This window comes from Candoia aspera, chromosome 9 (assembly GCF_035149785.1).
Source record: "Candoia aspera isolate rCanAsp1 chromosome 9, rCanAsp1.hap2, whole genome shotgun sequence".
In the NCBI taxonomy this organism is placed as follows: Eukaryota; Metazoa; Chordata; class Lepidosauria; order Squamata; family Boidae; genus Candoia; species Candoia aspera.
In genome coordinates, this window is record NC_086161.1 from 25558728 (window position 1) to 25578062 (window position 19335).

At 51.3% G+C, this 19335-nt stretch overlaps 1 protein-coding gene across 3 annotated transcripts in view; it reads left to right on the plus strand.

Annotated features, from left to right (window-relative positions):
• The window catches only part of LOC134502603 (hexokinase-2-like), a 32505-nt gene extending 15027 nt beyond the window's left edge, over nucleotides 1–17478 (plus strand). Inside the window, exons 4-18 of one of the 3 annotated variants that reach the window (XM_063311014.1) lie at nucleotides 129–248; nucleotides 1703–1798; nucleotides 3306–3402; nucleotides 3711–3894; nucleotides 4522–4677; nucleotides 5637–5870; nucleotides 7212–7516; nucleotides 8365–8513; nucleotides 9652–9771; nucleotides 12484–12579; nucleotides 12779–12878; nucleotides 14007–14190; nucleotides 14558–14713; nucleotides 16378–16611; nucleotides 17295–17478. In XM_063311014.1, the coding sequence (XP_063167084.1) occupies nucleotides 129–248; nucleotides 1703–1798; nucleotides 3306–3402; nucleotides 3711–3894; nucleotides 4522–4677; nucleotides 5637–5870; nucleotides 7212–7516; nucleotides 8365–8513; nucleotides 9652–9771; nucleotides 12484–12579; nucleotides 12779–12878; nucleotides 14007–14190; nucleotides 14558–14713; nucleotides 16378–16611; nucleotides 17295–17439 (2376 nt within the window). In that variant the 3' untranslated portion in view covers nucleotides 17440–17478. Of the gene's footprint in view, nucleotides 1–128; nucleotides 249–1702; nucleotides 1799–3304; nucleotides 3403–3710; nucleotides 3895–4521; nucleotides 4678–5636; nucleotides 5871–7211; nucleotides 7517–8364; nucleotides 8514–9651; nucleotides 9772–12483; nucleotides 12580–12778; nucleotides 12879–14006; nucleotides 14191–14557; nucleotides 14714–16377; nucleotides 16612–17294 lie in introns of those variants that run through there. The other 2 variants (XM_063311015.1, XM_063311016.1) reach the window with 2 other exon arrangements.
• Nucleotides 17479–19335: the final 1857 nt, after the last annotated feature.

The window sequence follows — 19335 nt, forward strand, 5'->3', positions numbered from 1 at the left end:
TATGTAAATATAGAAAGATGACCTGAAAAGAACAGAAGCATCGGAGGGTCACCTATGGACATGGCAGGAAAGTGCAAATTCCCATCCTGGTCTGCAACCTTCCTAAATGTGCATTTCTGCCTCTTCAGCTCTTTGACTACATTGCTGAATGTTTGGCCAACTTCATGGAGCAGCTGCAGATAAAGGACAGGAAGCTGCCACTGGGCTTCACCTTCTCCTTTCCCTGCCACCAGACCAAACTGGACGAGGTAAAGGAGACTTGTGCTCCTGGGGGGCGGGCTAGGTCTTCCCCACACGCATCCAGCTCTGGCACAGAGATTCTCTGGCAGCGTCTTTTTGTGCCCGGTCCTCGTGAGGTTCGCTTCCCCTCGTGCCCAGCCTGGGAACGAGGGAGGCTTCGGTCATCCGCAGCTGGGCTAGCGCTAAAGTTGTGCTTTCCCCCTTAAGCCGGCAACCTCCAGAGGCAGCTGCCAGGTGGGCAAAGTCTGTAACGCTTCAGCGCCTCTCACCTCAGAGGCAAAGTCTGTGGCCAGAAGCGGGTCCGAGCGGGCCTTGTGGGCAGTTGGGGACCGATGCGGCCTGGCCCCTCCCCGGTGCTCCTGATCAGCCTTGTCTGCCACCGCTGCGTGACGGTTGTGCCCGTGGTCTGATGGAGCTGCGCAACAGCGCCAGGCTGATCGGATGGCCGCTCTCTCGGGGCATTGTGGCCCCGCAGGCTGAGCGCAAGGCTGAAATAGCGTAATAGAGGAGCGATGGAAACAGCCCCCTCCCCAAAGGCACGCAGGGCATCCGGAGATGGCGCTTGTAGCCCACCTGAGAGAGGAAGGGCAGGGGAGGGAAGCCACTGCTGGGACTTGGCCCCTTTGAGACTCTAGGCTGCTTTTCTGTGCTTTATTCGGCTTGGGCTGTAGCAGAAAGGGGCACAGGAGGAGGGACGGAGGGAGGAGCCTCAAGATGGTGAGTCCTGCAGCCAGATATGGGGTCTTTGGCACTTAAATGTGGGAACAATTTTTTTCCATGTTTTTTTTTTACCCTGCTCCAATCTGCAGAGCCTGGGTGGTATTCAACAGAATAAACATGCAGAATAAAAACAAAAAGAAAGGCTTAATGGATGCCCACCAGAAACACTCAGTCATGATTGAAAGTATGGTGGAATTGTGCCATTTTAACAGCCTTATAAAATGCTTGGAGGGAGGGGGTTCCAGTACAGGGGGCACAACAGAGGAGCCCTGCTTTTATTTATTTTTATTTAATTATTCAATTTGTCCCCACCCATCTCCTCCCATCAGGAGGCTTCCTGCCCCCATCCCCTAGCCCTCACATAGTGGGGACTCCAAGCAGACTTTTTCACACTATTCTGACCAGATGGGCATGTTCAGCCTGGACAAACAGTTGCATCTAATAGGTACTGATAGGATAGGGCTGTGACAATACGCAAATCGGTGGATCATAGATCCCAGCAGGGAGGATATTCCAGAACAGCCTCCCACTCGAGATATGTAGACTCCCAGAATCCTCAGTGAGGATTTCTCAGTAGTGCTTGTACTGGCTGAGGAGTTCCTGGAATTGAAGTGCACACTTCTTGGGGGGTGGGGCGGTACCTTGGTCAGGGCAGGCTGTTCGAGGACTTGGAGAGCAGAACCCTTGTAAGACAGTCTTGTTAAGATTTAATTCCTTATTGCTTTACCTTTCTCTCAATCAGAGCATTCTGGATACATGGACCAAAGGATTCAAGTGCAGCGGCGTGGAAGGGAAGGATGTGGTTTCGCTGTTACGGAATGCTATAAAGAACCGAGGGGTAACTAAAGTGTGATCTTCCCCTGGTTTGAGGTTCTAGGGAAGCGCTAGATTTCCCCAAGTGCTGAGGGTATATCACAGGGTCACTGGTGCCGGTGGATCCTCCTCCTATAGCTGATCAGTGGGGTTGCATGTTTTCTTTAAAATTGCTTGGAAAAGTTTGCAAGACCTGTTCGTGAAGCGATAACAGCCAGACAAAACGTTTCTGTACCCACCATGGGGAAACAGTGCATTCACTCCAACACATCCAGCTGTCTGAGCCCTTTGTGCCTTTGCGTCAGCACCTGATGATTTGAGCATTCACACAATCACAGTCAGGAGGCTGGAATTCCTTTAACTGTTTTAATGAAGCATAATGAACAGTACAGAAGGCAAGCTGCGAATAAAGATTTCCTGCTCAAACCTAACTTAAAACTACATTCCCTTAGTTAGTCCCCTTTCCCATGAAGCCATGTCACCCCCCCCCCCATCCAGATGGTATTCCTGGCATATCTCAACTCCGTGTCCTTGATGTCCTCCATAGCCATAATGAACCACTTCACACTCCACACCCCCTCCCATCTGGCAACACGGAGTCCATTCCTTGGAGAAGGAAATGATGGTAGATGCTCCGATCAGGGTTTCTGTGAAACTTTGGATTGAGGAATCAGACACTTTGGCAAGTTCAAGCCAAAGTGCAAGTCCATGCACATCTGGAATATTGGTCTGGTCGGTCCCTCTGAGGAACGCAAGGTGGGATGGAAGGCACCAGGCCAGGGAGCGCAGAAGCTGTGTGGATGGTGCAGGAAGAGTTTTAAGCCGTTCTAAAGGACTTTGCCCTACTGAAGCTGCACTTGCTTTTTATTTTCTGCCGGATGCCTACAGTTGTGTTTGTGTGTGTGTATGAAAGAGAGAAAGAAACGATTGAGGCCATGATGCAAAGCAGGTGGGACCGGGGGAGAACTTTAAAAAATAGCATAGTACCCCATAACCAGCTCTGTCAAACCCTGGAAAAGAAGGAAGTGATCTGTAAAATGAGTATTCTGGCTATAACGCTGGTTTGCACCCACATGCTGGAGGTGGCTTGAAGTCTGCAAGTGGGCACAGCGTGGGCTGCACGCAGTTGGAAATGGCGTGAAAGCGGTGAGTTTTCGTCAGAGCAGCAGCAGCACCTGGCCCTTCGCTCCGAGCAGGGAAATTCCTCCGCTTTGGGAAGGGAAGGCAGACCAGCTGTGGTGCAGGCACTGAAGTACGGCTGGCGGAGGGGGAAAAACAGGGTCCTTCCAGCGGCAGCACACATTGCTGACGCCAAGGATTCCTTGTTCTCCAAAACGTTGCTGGTTTTCCGTAAAGTCCCGGCACAAGCCAAACCGGGAGCCACCGGATTGCTCCACCTTGTGCTGCTTCCACTTGTCTTTGGAGCCAAGGCCTGGGAGGGGGAGGTCCAGGTGTCATATGCATTGTGTACATCGTGTTGAACCCACTGGGACTCTTACTCAGCGCTTCCCTTCCCAATTCCTGTATTACAGGACTTTGACATTGATGCTGTGGCTGTGGTGAATGACACCGTTGGGACAATGATGACCTGTGGCTATGACCACAACTGTGAAGTTGGGCTTATTGTTGGTAAGGGAGTCTCTCTGGAAATAAGAAGGCCAAGGAAGATCCCCCTCCCCCTCTGTTCTGGAGGCTTTCGAAAGGCAATCCAAGTCTGTGCAAATTGAAAAGCAGAAACAGATTTTGGCCTGTTTCTAGCCCTGGGCAGATCATCTGATTGCTCCCTTCCCACTGGACTTCATCTTTTCAGCTCACAGGCATCTGCTTTATTAAGGGTGGTGATATTTTCTTTGCTTCCCATCGTTCTGGCCAAAGGCACAGAATCAATCTGGGCAGCTACTGAAGTCTTTTTGGCCTCTTCCACCCCGTCTTCTCAGGTACTGGGTCAAACGCTTGCTACATGGAAGAGATGCGCCATATAGATACTGTGGAGGGCGACGAGGGCCGCATGTGCATCAACATGGAGTGGGGAGCCTTTGGAGATGACGGATCCCTCAAAGATACCAGAACAGAGTTTGACCAAGAGGTTGACAGGGGGTCACTGAATCCTGGCAAGCAGCTGTAAGTGGAATGTCTCCCCTTATAGGGGTCTCATGTTGCCCTTCCTGCAGAGCAGAGGGGCCTCCAGACACCTTGGCTCTTGAGGTGGCTGCCCAGCAGGTCTCACTTAAGGCTGCCGGGCCTTTGCCCAGAGGCAGGAAGAGGCGTTTGGTCTTGCTCAATGCCAGTGAGCTTTCAGAGATGCAGGGCTCCACTGAGTCAGCAGCTCCTCTAAGATGCAAGGAAGATCAGGTCTAGTGGGGTTTTTCAGGTCTAAATGGGTCTTCCCAAGGCTTAAGGACTAGTCTCCTTGCAGTAGGACAGACATGGAGGGTCCATTTCCATCCTCCAGCCATCCATGTGAATTCCGTGTGAAAAGGAGTTCAAAGGAATATGGGAGATCAAATTCAGATATGTGACCGCTTCTTCCCAGAACATAACTGCTTTAGGATAGTGCAGGAAGATTTGTTTTTATGAAAGATAATTCTCATTGCATTTTCAATAAGATGATGATTTACTCATTACTTTTCCTTTTAAATGCAATGGAATCCACTGAGTCTGAAATAATACGTTTTGTTGAGTAACCCATAATCTGAGATCTCTTGACATTTTTGATACTGATATTGCTTATTCTCCCCCATGTTGCAGGTTTGAGAAGATGATCAGTGGCTTGTATATGGGCGAGCTGGTCAGGCTCATCCTGGTGAAGATGGCCAGGGAGAAGTTTCTCTTCAATGGGAGGGTCACTACTGACTTGATGAGGAAAGGGTACTTTGAGACCAAATATGTGTCAGCCATCGAAAAGTGAGTTGTGGGTCAGGGCTGGGAGCATCTTGACCTTTCAGGAATCCATCACATGAGGAGCTGGGGCTGGTTTGCACAAACGTCCCTTGACCCAAAGAAGGTGTGAAAGGGCTCCATATAAAATGATACTGAGACATGGCTCAGTTATGCTTCCTGGCTCTGGACCCAGAACAGAATGAGCCACCTCTCCATTTAAACAAAGAAATTCTTGTACGAAGAAAGCTAGTCTGCTTCTCTCGTATTGCGTTGATCTTCTTCCTGCAGAATGTTAAGCCCACTGCAAAACCAACAACGTGATTTATTCTGCCTGCCGATTCTACTGTGTGTGTTCAGCACGAGGTAGAAGTTTGGACCTCAGCCCATTCACACACAAGCAGGCATGCAGAGAGGCAACGTGTAGTAGTAGTTAAGGTGATGGACTAGGGCCCAGGTTCCTCTGGAGCTCCCTGGTGATTAAGCTAATTGCTCTCCCTCAGGGCAACCTACCTTACATGGTTGTTGTAGAGAAAACAAGGAGGAAGGAGTGCTGTGTAAGCCCCTGGAACTCCTAAAGGAAAGGTGGAAAAGAGACCCTCACCCAGACAAGTGAATAAACTGATAGGAACCTGTGCTGAGGACATGCTTGCTGTGAAAAGGATGTGAAGACTAACGACCCTTTGCAAAGAATCCTAGGGCTGGAAGGAACCTTGGTGGTCTTCTAGTCCAACCCCCTGCCCGGGGCAGGAATCCTCTGATCATCCCGGGCAAACGGCTCTCCAGTCTTTTCATGGCAGCCGAGTGATGCTGGAAATGACACGAGGGAGGGGAGACCTCAGGGGGCTGGGCTGCAGGATTGGCAACTCTGGAGAGGGTTGGGCATAGCCCTCAGCCAGCCGCGAGAGCAGAGGTGATCAAAGCGCCGGGGAACTGCTGCTTGTGGCTGGCAGGGACTCAGCCCCGCTTGTCCTCCGAACCTGCAGGGAGAAGGAAGGCCTCTCCAAAGCCCGTGAGATCTTGGCACGGCTGGGCCTGGAGCCCTCTGACGAGGACTGTGTGGCCACCCAGCGAGTCTGCGAGATTGTCTCCACCCGCTCGGCAAGCCTCTGTGGGGCTACTCTGGCCGCTGTGCTTCGGCGCATGAAGGAGAACAGGGGGGTCGACCGGCTGCGCACCACCATTGGGGTAGATGGCACCGTCTACAAAAATCACCCTCAGTAAGTGGGGCTCGGAGGCCCAGCAGGAGAGGCTCCGGGTGGGCGAAGGCAGTGGGTAGTGGCTGGTCAACATCCTTGTTTGCTGGCAGTGCCCATGAGTCTCTCTGAGGTCCAGAAGCCTCCGTAAACACGGAAGAGGATGCTGTTGGAGGTGGGCATTTTGCTTTCTAGCAAGCCCCCTCCCTCCCTCTGCCCAAAAGGGAATCACTGACAGCCCTGGGCACCACATATGAGACCAGCCTTAGGTTTAAAAGGTAGGAGTAAATGCAGGTCAGTTGCCAATAGGTTCAGTTGACGGAGACATTGATGTTAAAAGCGTTGACGTGCTGTTGTGGGCCCTTGTTGCTGCTTACTATCTGGATCTCTAGTAGGGCTTCCTCCCTGCTGTGATCCTGCTGTTTGGGGCAACTCTTGCGGTGGAAAAGTGTTGTCAAACAAGGAAGTTGTTGGTTTGTGGTCCTTCTGAAAGTCTTTGGCCGGTGTTGGAAATGTGAGAGTTGCCAGTGGGGTGAAGTAGGGTTTCTTTTGCTGCTAATGGCATGATGCCCTGGTCCCTTGGGAAATTCTCTGCCTTGGGGAAGGGCCCGGGTTCTGCCCTGACACGCTGTAGGCACTGTTGATCTTCAGTTCAGCTACTGAGTTCAGAGACCCTGTGTGCACGCAGCGTACCAGGGGCTTCTGGTACACGGGCTTCTCCGCAGGGAAAGGATCACCCATGGAAATCTCGTTGGGGCCCCAAGAGACAGGGCCCAACTGCTGTCCCATCAAGCATTATGGAGTCCGGCCATGTGGGGGTAACCCGTATGCTAACCTGCAGAAATACACACACAAATACGCACAGTTTGTGTGGATGTCACATCCATATCTCACAATCTTAGGTAAACTTAGGGACCACAGGATTTGCTGTTTTTACTGTTAAAGAGAAGAAGGTTCAGAGGCCTCAGTCCACAGTTAAGAGTCAGCAGCATCACCCTGATCCTGCTGCCTTCCAAGATGCTGCTGGAAGAAGAATGGTGACCAGAAGTCAGATGTCTGAATTTCTAGGTCCTCCTTTGGCGACTTGCCTTGAGTCTGTAGGCTGGGCTTAGCCCTTCAGGTGTCTGGTCCTGTTCACCTGCTGCAGAAGGTGGAATGAAAGGGGCCTCCAAGGGTGCTTCTCCAAAGAGGTGGCTATCTACCTTTAAATGGGTGTGCAAGACTGAAATGGGGCCCTGTATCTCTGAGCACCTGCTGTCTTAACGGTATCAAAACCTCCTCCCTTGATTCAGCTGGTAGCAAAGACAGATTTCTGCAGGGGACTCTGTCTATAACAGCCCTATTCTCCATCTTTGCCCTGCTCAGTTTTGCCCGCCGCCTTCACAAGGTGGTGCGTCGCCTCCTGCCGGACTGCGAAATCCGATTCGTTCGGTCAGAAGATGGGAGCGGCAAGGGAGCCGCCATGGTGACTGCGGTGGTGAAGCGGCTGGCCGCCCAGAGTAAGGTCCGCCAGGAGATCCTCAGCCCTCTGCAGCTCAGCCCCCAGCAGCTGCTGGAGGTGAAGAGGAGGATGCGGCAAGAGATGAAGTTGGGCCTGGCCCAAAAGACGCATGCCAAGGCCACCGTGAAGATGTTGCCCACCTATGTGTGTGCCACTCCTGATGGGACAGGTAAGGAAGCCCCAGAGGGTATGGCTGGGTTGGAGCTGGTGGGTGGTACAGCCACGATTGGGCAACCTGGTGCAAGTTACAGAATACACATAACTTCCACAGTGAGGCAAAGGTGCACTGATGTCACCTGCATGCCCAGGCGCCCACCTAGTAAACCACAAAGGCCCTCGCCCAAACCAGGCTTAGCCTGGTGCATGTGCCCAGCTACTGGATTGTTGGTTACCCTGATGAACAAGTGAGAAGGCAGCCCCAGAGTGCCTCTGGGAGGCGCCGAAGCCGTTCCCTTTCTCTGAACGTGGCTTCCTGGATGTCTGCTCTTCTGCTCTTGCTGGGGATTTTCTTGTGGATTGTTTCTTTGGAATGGATTTGTTTATCCCCTCAAAGGACCACCTGGGGCAGTCCCCTCCATTGACCTCTGTTGAAGCCTGCCTCTGGGGTGTTTGTGCTTAGCCCTCGGTTGCCCTCTGGCCTTTGCATGGGAGGGAGGGGGCTTCCTCACTTGCCACCTAATGGTTTTGCTCACGATCCCCCAGCCTGGAGCAACCTGCTCAGGGAGACCCTTGTGGGAGGGCAGGCCAATGCTCTTTCTTTGAAATCTCCCCCAGCCTGGTGCCTTCCAAATGCGTCATTCCCAGCAACATCACCAGGTGCCATCCTCCGGCGTTCTGCAAGGCGCTGCTGCCGCCAACGCATCTGGAAGGCATCACTGTGGAGGAGGAGGCCCAAGGAGATCCCATTGGGACCTCCTCCAGCTTTGTGAGAGCTTCTGGGGCTCTGTAGAAGGAGGCATAGGAGTTCTCCTGAGTGGAGCAGCGGTGGTTGTAAAGGCAGCTGGACTTTGGTTCTAGAAAAAGGAGACTTCCTGGCCTTGGACCTCGGGGGCACCAACTTCCGCGTGCTTCTGGTGCGCATACGGAATGGGATGCGGCGCAGCGTGGAGATGCACAACAAGATCTACTCCATTACAGAGGATATCATGCAAGGGACAGGGGAGGAGGTAAGTGGCCCTTGGAAAAGTGGGAGGGGCTTCAGTGGGCGGAGAGGCCTTCCTTGCAGGTGGAGGGTCCCCTGGCGTTGTGGCTTAGAGGCCTCTGGGGCAGCTTGCAGACCGGAGGGGTAGGAGCCCCACCGCCAGGGGCAGCCGTGGGGGGTGTCATAGAAGTCACGATAGAGTTGCTTAATTGTACGTCAGGCACTTTGATGGTTTTGAGAAGAAGACTTGCACTGCTATTTTACCCCTGCCATGGTGGCTTTCTTCTGGAAAATGCTGCCTGCCTTCCCTTGTGAAGAAGTATTGGACAGGGACACATTCCTTTGCAAGCTTTACTCTAGAACACTGGCTGGTGGGGGAATTCTGGAAGTTGAAGTCCACACACCTTAAAGTTGCCAAACCTTTTTCACCACCATTTGCTTACTCAGGGGTGGAAAGATTTTAGGAGAGGAGCAGCAGATATCCTACCTTTCAGTATAGCAGCTGTTCTAACTCAGGACAACGGGAACCTCATCTCCTGCAATCTAGGGATGGAGAGGCCCCTGGGTTGCCTTTTCACTGAATCTCCATCCCGAAGGAAGGGAAGCTGCAGTGACACGTGTGGCATTTTACTGTGAATAGAGTTCAGCTCCTCCACCCCCCCACATCAAGCCACCTTATTGTTTAATCCAGGCCACTTCCAGGGCTCTCTCTGGGCCACTGAGGGTCTTTCTGTGGGGCTGGCTCTGGAAGCACTCATGGTGCTTCCTTGAGGAAGGGAAGCATTCCAGCATTCCTTCCAGCCAGAATGGCCCGGAGGCTCCGTTGACACAGCAGGCAGTGCAGGCACCATCCCTAATGGGGTCCTTCCCAGGCTCCTATTGACCCAGCCTGCACGGGCAGTGGTGCCTGGGAATGATCGGATCTGTAGCCTTGAATGCCCGGAGCATGCTGGGCTGGAGGGAGCTGGGTTTGGAGGTGGGCTCTGTGGTTTCAGATGTCAAGATGGGAGCTGTTGGGGTCCTTCCAGAGGTCCTTCTGTCCCCTCTGTTCAGGCGTGGTCGTCCTCCTCCACCACATGGGATGGGGCATGCTGGACCGCCATCCCAGCTGCAGCTTGGCTTTAACTAAGGTTAGCAGCTCCACCCCTTGTTTCTTCTTGCAGCTCTTTGATCACATTGTCCACTGCATTTCGGACTTCTTGGAATACATGGGGATGAAGGGGGCTTCGCTTCCTCTGGGATTTACCTTCTCCTTCCCTTGTCAGCAAAAGAGCCTTGATGAGGTAAGCCTCCTCCCTGCTGCTTCCAAACTGGGCGTCTTCTGTTGCTGGGCTTAGAGGCTGCTCCAACTGCGAACTATGCTGGGCAGCCCAAGGCGTCTGAGTGGGGTTAGAAAGCAGTCATGCAGCTAAAGCAAAATGCATCCACAACATTGCAGCTGGCAAGTAAAGCACCGGGAATGTTAATCAGTGAAGTGGACTGACCATTCCCCCACTGCCAGGGGGAATAATAAGACCACAATGTCCCCGCCCCCGAGGTCTGCTGGAATAACCATTTTTTTTCATAGCTTTCCTAAAAACCAGCAGGGAAGGAGCCATCTGGGGGATTGCTGTTTGGTTTGTATTTCAGTACAATATCTGAACCCAGCCAAGATGGCTTGGTCAACTAGCCATTGATTAGTGTGAGGCAAACCTTGGATTCCTGAGGGTGATTGGATAACAGGTCAAAAAGTGGCTGTTGGGAGCAGGGAGGGAGATATGGCCCTGAGTGCTGGTTTTCAGAATGAACATTTTTCATTTACCTTGTGTACTACGTGTTTCCAAAAACTTAAGTAACCCAGTGCTGAGACACACAGGATGAATCGTAGAATCATAGGGTTGGAAGGGACCTTGGAGGTCTTCTAGTCCAACCGCCTGCCCAAGGCAGGAGTCCTCCTCATACCATCTCAGACAAGTGGTTGTCCAAACTTTTCTTGAAAACCTCCAGCGATGGAGCACCCACAACTCCGGGAGGCCAGCTGTTCCACTGCTTGATAGCTCTCACTGTCAGGAAATTCCTCCTTGTTTCCAGGTTGGATCTCCCTCTGACGAGCTTCCACCCATTGCTCCTTGTCCTACCCTCAGGTGCCATGGAGAATAAGTAGATGCCCTCTTCCCTGTGGCAGCCCTTCAAGTATGGGAAGACTGCCATCATGTCTCCCCTCGGTCTTCTCTTCGTTCAGCTAAACATACCTAGTTTCTTTAGCTGTTCTTCATAGGATTTAGCCTCCAGACTCCTTATCATCTTTGCTGCTCTTCTCTGCACTCTTTCTAGGGCCTCGGCATCTTTTTCGTATTGTGGTGACCAGAACTGGATGCTCTATTCCAAGTGTAGCCTCACCAGTGTGGTATAGAGCGGTACTGTCACTTCCAGTGATCTTGATACTATCCTTCTGTTGATGCAGCCCAGGACTGCGTTGAGTTTTTTGGCAGCTGCAGCACACTGCTGGCTCATTCTTAGACGGTGGTCCACCAGGACACCCAGATCCCTCTCATAAGCACTACTGTTGAGCCAGGTACTGCCTATCTTGTACTTGCGCATCTGGTTTTTCCCGCCTAAGTGCAGGACCTTACATTTCTCACCATTGAACTACATCTTGTTGGATAGGGCCCAGTGCTCAAGTCTGGCAAGATCCTTCTGAATCTTGGGTCTATCTTCTGAAGTGTGAGCAATTCCCCGCAGCTTTGGGTCATCCGCAGATTTGATGAGTGCCCCTTCCGTCCCCTCATCTAGGCCATTTATGGAGATGTTGGAAAGCCCTGGGCCCAAGACAGGACCTTGAGGTACCCTACTGCATACTTCCTTCCCCACAGATGTAGTTCCATTAAGGACCACACACTGAGTGTGGTTGGTCAGCCAACTGCAAATCCACCTGGTGGTGGTGCTGTCTATCCCACGTTATTCTATCAAGAAGTAAGCTGGGGTCTACTTTATCAAATGCCTTGCTGAAATCTAAATCCATGGCATTTCCTTAGTCCACTAATTTAATCACTTTATCAAAGAGTACAATAAGATTATTTGGCATGACCTGTTCTTAACAAACCCATGCTGGCTTCTAGTAATAAATCTTGTTCATTTGAATTTCCAAGAGGGTGAATTCTTGTCCTACCCTCAGGTGCTATGGAGAATAAATTGACACCCTCTTCCCTGTGGCAACCCTTCATGTATTGGAAGATGGCTATCACGTCTCCCCTCAGGGTTAGGGTTAGAAGAGGGTAAATTTCCAAGGGGGTGAAGGCATGTGTGGATGAGCTGAAAGACCATCCTTTGAGAGGTGCAGGGGCTATGCTGGGTCAACCAGTGAAGTCTGTGGGACAGTTGTCCCTAGCTTGGTCCTCTACTGCTCCTCAGAGATGGCTGGTTCTGTTCCTAATGGCTGGTCCTTTGAGGACAAAAGCCTTTTTTTTCTTTTTTCCCCCTCCCCCCCCCTTTTTTTGCAGGTAGCACCAATGCATTGCTGCTGAAAGTTTGCCTTTAAAACTGTTTTACGACAGAGAAAGGATTCTCCTGGCCCTCTTTGTTTCTGACATCCTGAGCTGGAAATCTTGTGGCTAGGCATTCATAGAAGCCGCATCTGCAGCAAAAGAAGCAGCAGCTATCTTTCATATTGAATTCTGGGTCATTTTGCTGATCGTGGTGGGAAGGGGCCAGTGCAGAGCCTTACACTCCACCCACACGTTTAATTAGCAGTTTGGAAGCCACGTGCTCTGTCTTCTGGCAGTATTGGTTGAAAATATCTAGAAACAAGTAACTTTGCTTTGTTTGTTTGTTTCTTAAATTTGTAGGTGTCTAGAGCATTCGTGTTTTTAAAAATAAACTGGATAGATTTGAGCTAGTTGCTTAAAATGAGCCCACACAGGTGAAGAGTGTTACTGGATGACTCCGAGATGGGAGCTGATTCCTGGGTCCCCAGTTCCCTGCCTCTTGTCCTTAGTTTTCATCTCTCTCTCTCTCAGGGCATTCTCCTGCAGTGGACCAAGGGGTTTAGTGCTTCTGGTTGTGAAGGAGAAGATGTTGTGGGCCTGCTGAAGGAGGCCATCCACAGAAGAGAGGTATATCTCTGAGATAGGCGTCACTAATTAAAAAATTGATCCATCTTGACTTGATACAAAGCCAAAAGTTTTGGATTTTTCTTAAGTTGGACTGAGGCGGGCTAATTCTGATCTCTAATTTCTTTTTACATTGGGGTGGTTTCCTGTTCCCTCGCAGCAAATGTTGGAGATCAAGTCTTTTTTTCTTTCTTTTTCTTAGGAGTTTGAACTGGATGTGGTAGCCTTGGTGAATGATACGGTGGGCACCATGATGACTTGTGGGTATGAAGACCCTCTTTGTGAAGTGGGGCTCATTGTTGGTAAGATCCAAACCTTGCTTCTCAAAGCAGCATTTTAAGTGGTTTAGGGAATTCTGCCCTTGAAAAAGAGTCCTCTTCCATGCCAAGAACATCATCTGTGGCCACCCTCTTCATGAATGAAGCCAAGCAGCTGCAGATATGTTTGGTCCTAATGTTTGGGTGAAGAGGGCTGGAGGGTGAGAAGCTGAGTAGAGTCCCAAGGCCCTCTGTCGCTATTGGAGGTGGTGCTCTGGCTCCTGAGTTCAGAGGTCTGTAGGCTTCATAGTCATCTTGTTTAGCAACTTATTGATAATTAAATTAGTAAACAAAACAATAAAACCCAACTCTCTAAGAACTCTGAACTTTGTGGTACATTTGCCTGACGGAAGGCTAGGCTGAAGATGCTGTGACAGGTGTCTTCTATCCAAAACACCCTAATTTCTTCCTTCCTCCAAGGACCAGTAGACTCTCTTAAACCATGTTGTTGGGATGTGTTGTGTGAGTGGAATAGTAAACTTCATACAACAAAGGAAACCTTGGCAATCTAAAGAAACAAAAATAGGTCCATGTTTTAAAATGGAATTATATTTTATAAAATAGAAAATACCGTAAGGAGTCCATCCTTCTGGATCAGTCCAGTACTACTTAGTGGCCATATGCAGTGGAGTACAGAGATGACCTTGGAGAAAATATGTGGCAACCATTAGCATGAGCTTAGCCCAGGAAAACAGGGAAGTGTGGAAAGAAACTCAAGAGTATCTCATTTGGCATAAGAGGGAGTGAAGGGGAAATGTGGTCGGGCATTGCGCTCTAGGTGGGCCAGGCTTTCAAGATGTTGTTATTAGATCCTATACCAGTAAACTAGAGGTCTTGCGTTTCTTGTGGTGTCTGTTTCCTGATCTGGCCTAGCTTCTGAGGGCAAAGGGGCCTGGCTTCTTGCCGAGCTGCTGTGTGCCTGCAGTTTTCATTTGTAGGAGTAGAGGTTTCGGTGGCGGTGGTGGTGGTTGGCAACGAAGTTTTATATCCGCCTCGCTCTCACATTTGCATGCTTGGTCCTGTGGTCCATGTCACCTTTTCTGTCTTCTCCCTCTCCAAAAAGCAGAGGGTGTTTCTTGGGTCTCTAAGATCTTCCCCCTGTTGCATTTCCAGGAACTGGCACCAATGCCTGCTACATGGAGGAGCTGAGAAATGTGGAGGTGGTGGCTGGGGACAAGGGCAGGATGTGCGTCAATATGGAGTGGGGCGCCTTTGGCGACAATGGCTGCTTGGATGATTTCTGGACGGAGTTTGATGCTGCTGTGGACGAGAACTCCCTCAACCCGGGGAAGCAACGGTGGGTGAACCTGGGGGGACACTTTCATGCGCCTTCAGGCTTAGCAGGCACAAAGACGTAGGTGTGTATGAGTGAGGGGATCCACAACCCCTGATCTACCTGGACATGTCCTGCAGGATTCCCACAACACACCTAGATTATGCTGAAATGGGATTAGATTGTCTGGTTCCACGTATGGGGGGACCCAGCCCTTGTTGAAGCATGTTGTAGAAACTGGGTCTTATGCTAGGCTATAATGTGGTTTATTTGGGCATTATGTGTTGTTGAGGTTTCATCAACCCAAGTTTAGCATGTTGTATGAACCCTCCTCTGGGTTAGTTTTTAGTGGTCCTTGCTCACAACCTTATCCTCCCTCCCAACATTTCAGATTTGAGAAGATGATCAGCGGGATGTACCTGGGCGAAATTGTCCGCAATATCCTGATTGATTTCACCAAGCGAGGACTGCTCTTCCGTGGGAGAATCTCTGAACCGCTGAAGACGAAGGGGATCTTTAAGACTAAGTTCCTGTCTCAGATTGAGAGGTGAGGTCAGGTCAGATCTGAACAGGACTTGCTGGTAGGGAGAAGGAGGAGGACAGCAGAGACTCCCCATCTCTGGGGCCAAGAATCTACATTGACCCTAAGCAGGAGAAGAGGGAGGTGGAAATGGCCGGCCTCGTCCCTTCTTGGACCTTGCTTGGACTCTCCTGAGTGCCAAGACTTGCTTACTCTTGTTTATTATGGGACGGGATGGGCAAAAGGATTGTTCAGCTTCCTCCTCAAGTATGACTCCCGCCTCCTAATGGCCAGGTTTACTTCCCCTTCTGCAGCCTTTCCCACCACAAGGTTCTCTCCAGGACTACAAATTCAATAACATCTGATCCAGCTGGGCTGGAGAAGGTTGGTGCAGCATTTCCATGATAGCAGCTGCATTCTGGTCCTAACGTTGCAGTGGGATTGTAGCAGAGCCCTAGCCGAGTGTAGTTTCTTTCCCTTCTCTGTGTGTTATGTAGCATTTGAGTCACACGATGGACACACACAATTCTTCTTGCTGTTTTCTTCTTCCAGTGTGAGATGGAAAAAGACAGTGTGATTTTCTTTCTCTCTAGCTTTATATTCTTTGGGCAAAACAAACATGCAGAAAGATGATTACAGGTACATAACTGACTCTTCCTCTCTCTCTCTCTCTCCCTCCCTCCCTCCCTCTCCCTCCCCTCCCCCTCCCCCCTCTCTCCTCCCTCTCCCTCCCCCTCCCCCTCTCCCTCTCTCTCCTCCCTCCCCCTCTCCCTCTCTCTCCTCCCTCCCCCTCTCCCTCTCCCTCTCTCTCCTCCCTCCCCCTCCCCCTCCCCCTCTCCCTCTCTCCTCCCTCCCCCTCTCCCTCTCTCTCTCCTCCCTCCCCCTCCCCCTCTCCCTCTCTCTCCTCCCTCCCCCTCCCCCCTCTCTCCTCCCTCTCCCTCTCTCCTCCCTCCCCCTCTCCCTCCCCCTCCCCAGGAGCATTAATCAGTTTAGTTTCTGGAGAAAGAAGAAGTCATTAATCAGGCAGAAACTCAGAGGAGGATTTTTTTGAAAAAAGGGGCAGGTGAATTGGCAATAAAATATTATTGGCTTCTGATTTTCAGAACTTTCAGAACCACCAGAAATGAATGGGAAAATGTGAAGTAACTTAGATTCCTCTTGGCTTAGCCCCCCCTTGGAATTTCCATTGAGCTCCATGTTGGACAGAAGCTCAGAACTTGTTTGCGTTGCGACCCTAATTGAAGCCAGGGCAAGAGAGGGTTCTTCTAAACTCAGTAGCTGTTTTGTGTCCTTGGACCGCACCCTCCCAGAATAATGATGGGAGGACCCTGACCCCACCAGGTAGGTCAGAGCCTGCTGGAATCAACTCCACCAGACAGCTGAGACTACTTTTATTGAGATGGGGTATAAAAACAGAATCTTGCAAGTCTGATTGTGCCAGCCCTCCTCCCCCTTCTACTCCTGTGAAGTAGGGAGGTGTCTGTCTGAGCCTCCTCCAAATGTTATCTTGCTTTTCTGGACTTAAAGAATGTTTCAGCCCCTTTTACCTAGGTAACAATTCCTGCATATCGCCATCAAGGTCATCTTCCTTACTATATCAGGCCAGGTCCATTCCAGCAGAATGGACAAGACCTTCCCCACCTTCTCCTCACACGGTTCCTAAGCCTGTGTGCCCCTTTTTGTGCCCCCAGTGATCGCCTGGCACTGCTGCAGGTCCGCTCCATCCTCCAGCACCTTGGCCTGGAGAGCACGTGCGATGACAGCATCATTGTGAAGGAGGTGTGCACTGTGATTGCGCGACGCGCTGCTCAGCTGTGTGGGGCAGGAGTGGCAGCAGTGGTGGACAAGATCCGGGAGAACCGGGGATTGGGCTTCCTTGAGGTCACTGTCGGCGTGGATGGGACCCTCTACAAACTCCATCCTCAGTAGGTTCCATTGCTTGGGCTTCTTTCCCTTGGGGCGGGGAGGTGGGGTTTGATGGCCTAAAGCAGAGTTTCTCAACCTTGGCATCTTTAAGATTTGTGGACCACCTCCCTCCCAGAATTCCCCAGCCAGCATACTGTATGTGGACTTCAGGGCCCAGAATGCTGGCTGGGGAATTCTGGGAGTTGAAGTCCACGCTTCTTAAAGTTGCCAAGGTTGAGAAACTCTGGCTTAAAGCAGCTCCTGCATGAGATTGGAGGTAGAAAGAGTGGGGGAGGGTAGAATAGATCCATGTGGCTTTCCGCTGCACAGACTGGCCCAGAGCTTTCCCCCATTTGCATGGAGGCACCCTTTACATTTTTGCAAGCATCTTCCTGCACAGTGGAGCCTGACATTATGCCTCAGGCACCATCCTGTAGCATGATGGCAGAAGGTTTGCCATTACGAGGGGTACACTTATTTAATTGCCGTTTCCTCAGATATTTGGGAATAAATCTCCAAGGCAGACCCAGAAATATTTCTATAAACTGTTAAACTGAGGATCATTGGCATTTGTGTTGCAAGGTTGAGGACGAAAAATGGAAGCTCAAATGCCAGACAAAGCTCAGTGCCCAAAGGCAGGGGGAACAGGATGAGGAAGGAAAGGAGGAGGTCCGCTGACCGTCTCATGTTCCTCTCTCTGCAGCTTCTCTACGGTGATGCACGAAACAGTGAAACAGCTTTCGCCCAAGTGCGCGGTGACCTTCCTCCAGTCTGAGGATGGCAGCGGCAAGGGGGCAGCACTTATCACTGCAGTTGCGTGCCGGATACGGGAGGCCGGCCAGCACTGAGAGTGGGGTCCCCGAACTCCGTACGCATGGCTGCCCATTGCCCCCTCCCCCCCGAATCCCCAGACCACTCCGGGCTGAATCCTCATGTCTTCCGAAATTGCCTCCGCTGGAGCCCCTGTGGTGCCAGGCCCTTTGCACGTAGATGTGAAGCTTGCCTGCGGGGTGCAAGTACCTCCTTCCACCCGATTTCTAGCAGCTGCAGGGTGTTGTTCTCTTCTGTCTCTTCCGTATGGAGGCGCTCCTTTGTCACTCGACATCTGAAGCGCCTGGGCCTGGGCTGGGTCCAGCTGCCGCATAGCACAAACGCACCCATTTCCATTAAGTGCAGCGAACGCACTCCTCGTACGGTGTAAATGTTCGCAGGAAGGACAGCCGGTATCCGCATTCGGACAGCGGGGACTTTCTGCAGGAATGGCAGTAGCGATTCTCAAGTTGAGTTCAGGGCATTTGGGTGAGCAGGTGCCTGGACAGCCCTGGGCCCCGAGAGGTTGCCAACCAATCCATCCCTTTGAGATGCGGTGTTGCCTTCTGGAGCTTGTGCTCCAGAACTGCCACGGCCCGGCTGCTGCTTCCTGCTGTAAACAGAGCCCCCGTCGGCCCGAAGGGGTCCTTGGACCCTTAAGCTGGCAAAGGACCGTCGCGGCCACATCCGGTGGGGGGAGACGCTCCCTGGAAGTCTCTTGTGTGGGAAGCCCCACCCTTGCTTTCCCTCACAACGCGCAAACCAGCATCTTAATTCTGCCGCTAGAGAGGGACGTAGGGGAAAAGCGGCCAGCGGGCTTTCTGTCTGTAAAAGCTCGCTAACGTGCGTACCTGAAAAGGAGGTCAGGAAATAACCCCCCTGCAAGATGAGAACGGGCTTCAGGGAGGAATCTCCAGGAAAGGGACTGCCCCAGGGCTGCTCCATGAAATCTGAAAATGGGAACGCCAAGCGGGGATCTTGGCTTCCTGGCTGCTTCTGGCCCTTGCAGGTGTGCTCTGGGGGCAACTGGGGCGAGCGGGTGAGCCATGGCTAACAAGCTCCCCCCCCAGCTGCAGAGGAGCAGGATTGATCCTGGATGCACTCCTCGGAATGCTGCTTTCTCAGCAAACTCCATCAGTTTGCAGCCTCCCTCTCCATTTGCTGCTTTCTCAAACTTTCACCTCTGCCAGGCTTGGGACTAGAAAGCCCCCTGGCTCCATCCATGGTGGAAAGGGAAGCCTGTTCACCAGCTGCTGCTTGTAGAAACTCAAATGCATTTAGAAGTTTTGAGGGTGAAAGTTAAGAAACACCCCTTCGGGCACGGAGCTGCTAGGCTCAGCTTTGGGGGCACCTGCAGGGAGGTGTCCAAAAAGTTGAGTGGGCAGTCGTGAGGGCAGAGCCACAGCTGCCCTCTTGGCTTTCTTGACCCTCCGGCAGATGGTGAGTTCAGCTTCCAATTCCGAATGCAACCATTTGGATGCTGGTGTGAAGAGGGAAACCATTATTTTCCTCACGGAAAACAGCTGCAAAGGGGCAGATGGAGGATTCTTTGACAGCCAGCCCACCTAGGACCTTTTTCATGGGAGAAGGGAGTGTCTGTTTAACATGAGTTAATCTTTGCCTGTGGTGCATCCAGTAAATTTTGGTCGTTTTGAAGAGAGATTATTTCTTCTATTTTTTTATCCGTGTGTGTTTGTATTTATATTTATGTTGCCTGGAGTGAGTGAAGTATTCAAGAACATCTCCAGAAGTAAGGTGCAGATTCTATTCAAAACCACATGGCTTTTCCTCTCCTTTTAAGCATTTAAAACGATTGCCTGTTTTAGAAAAGCTTCAGCCTTGCAATGGCTGCAAACAATGCGTACAGAAATGGCCAGATTGAAATCTGCTGTTGCACAAGCGTTAAGCTTAGCGATTTTTATATCAGGGAAGAA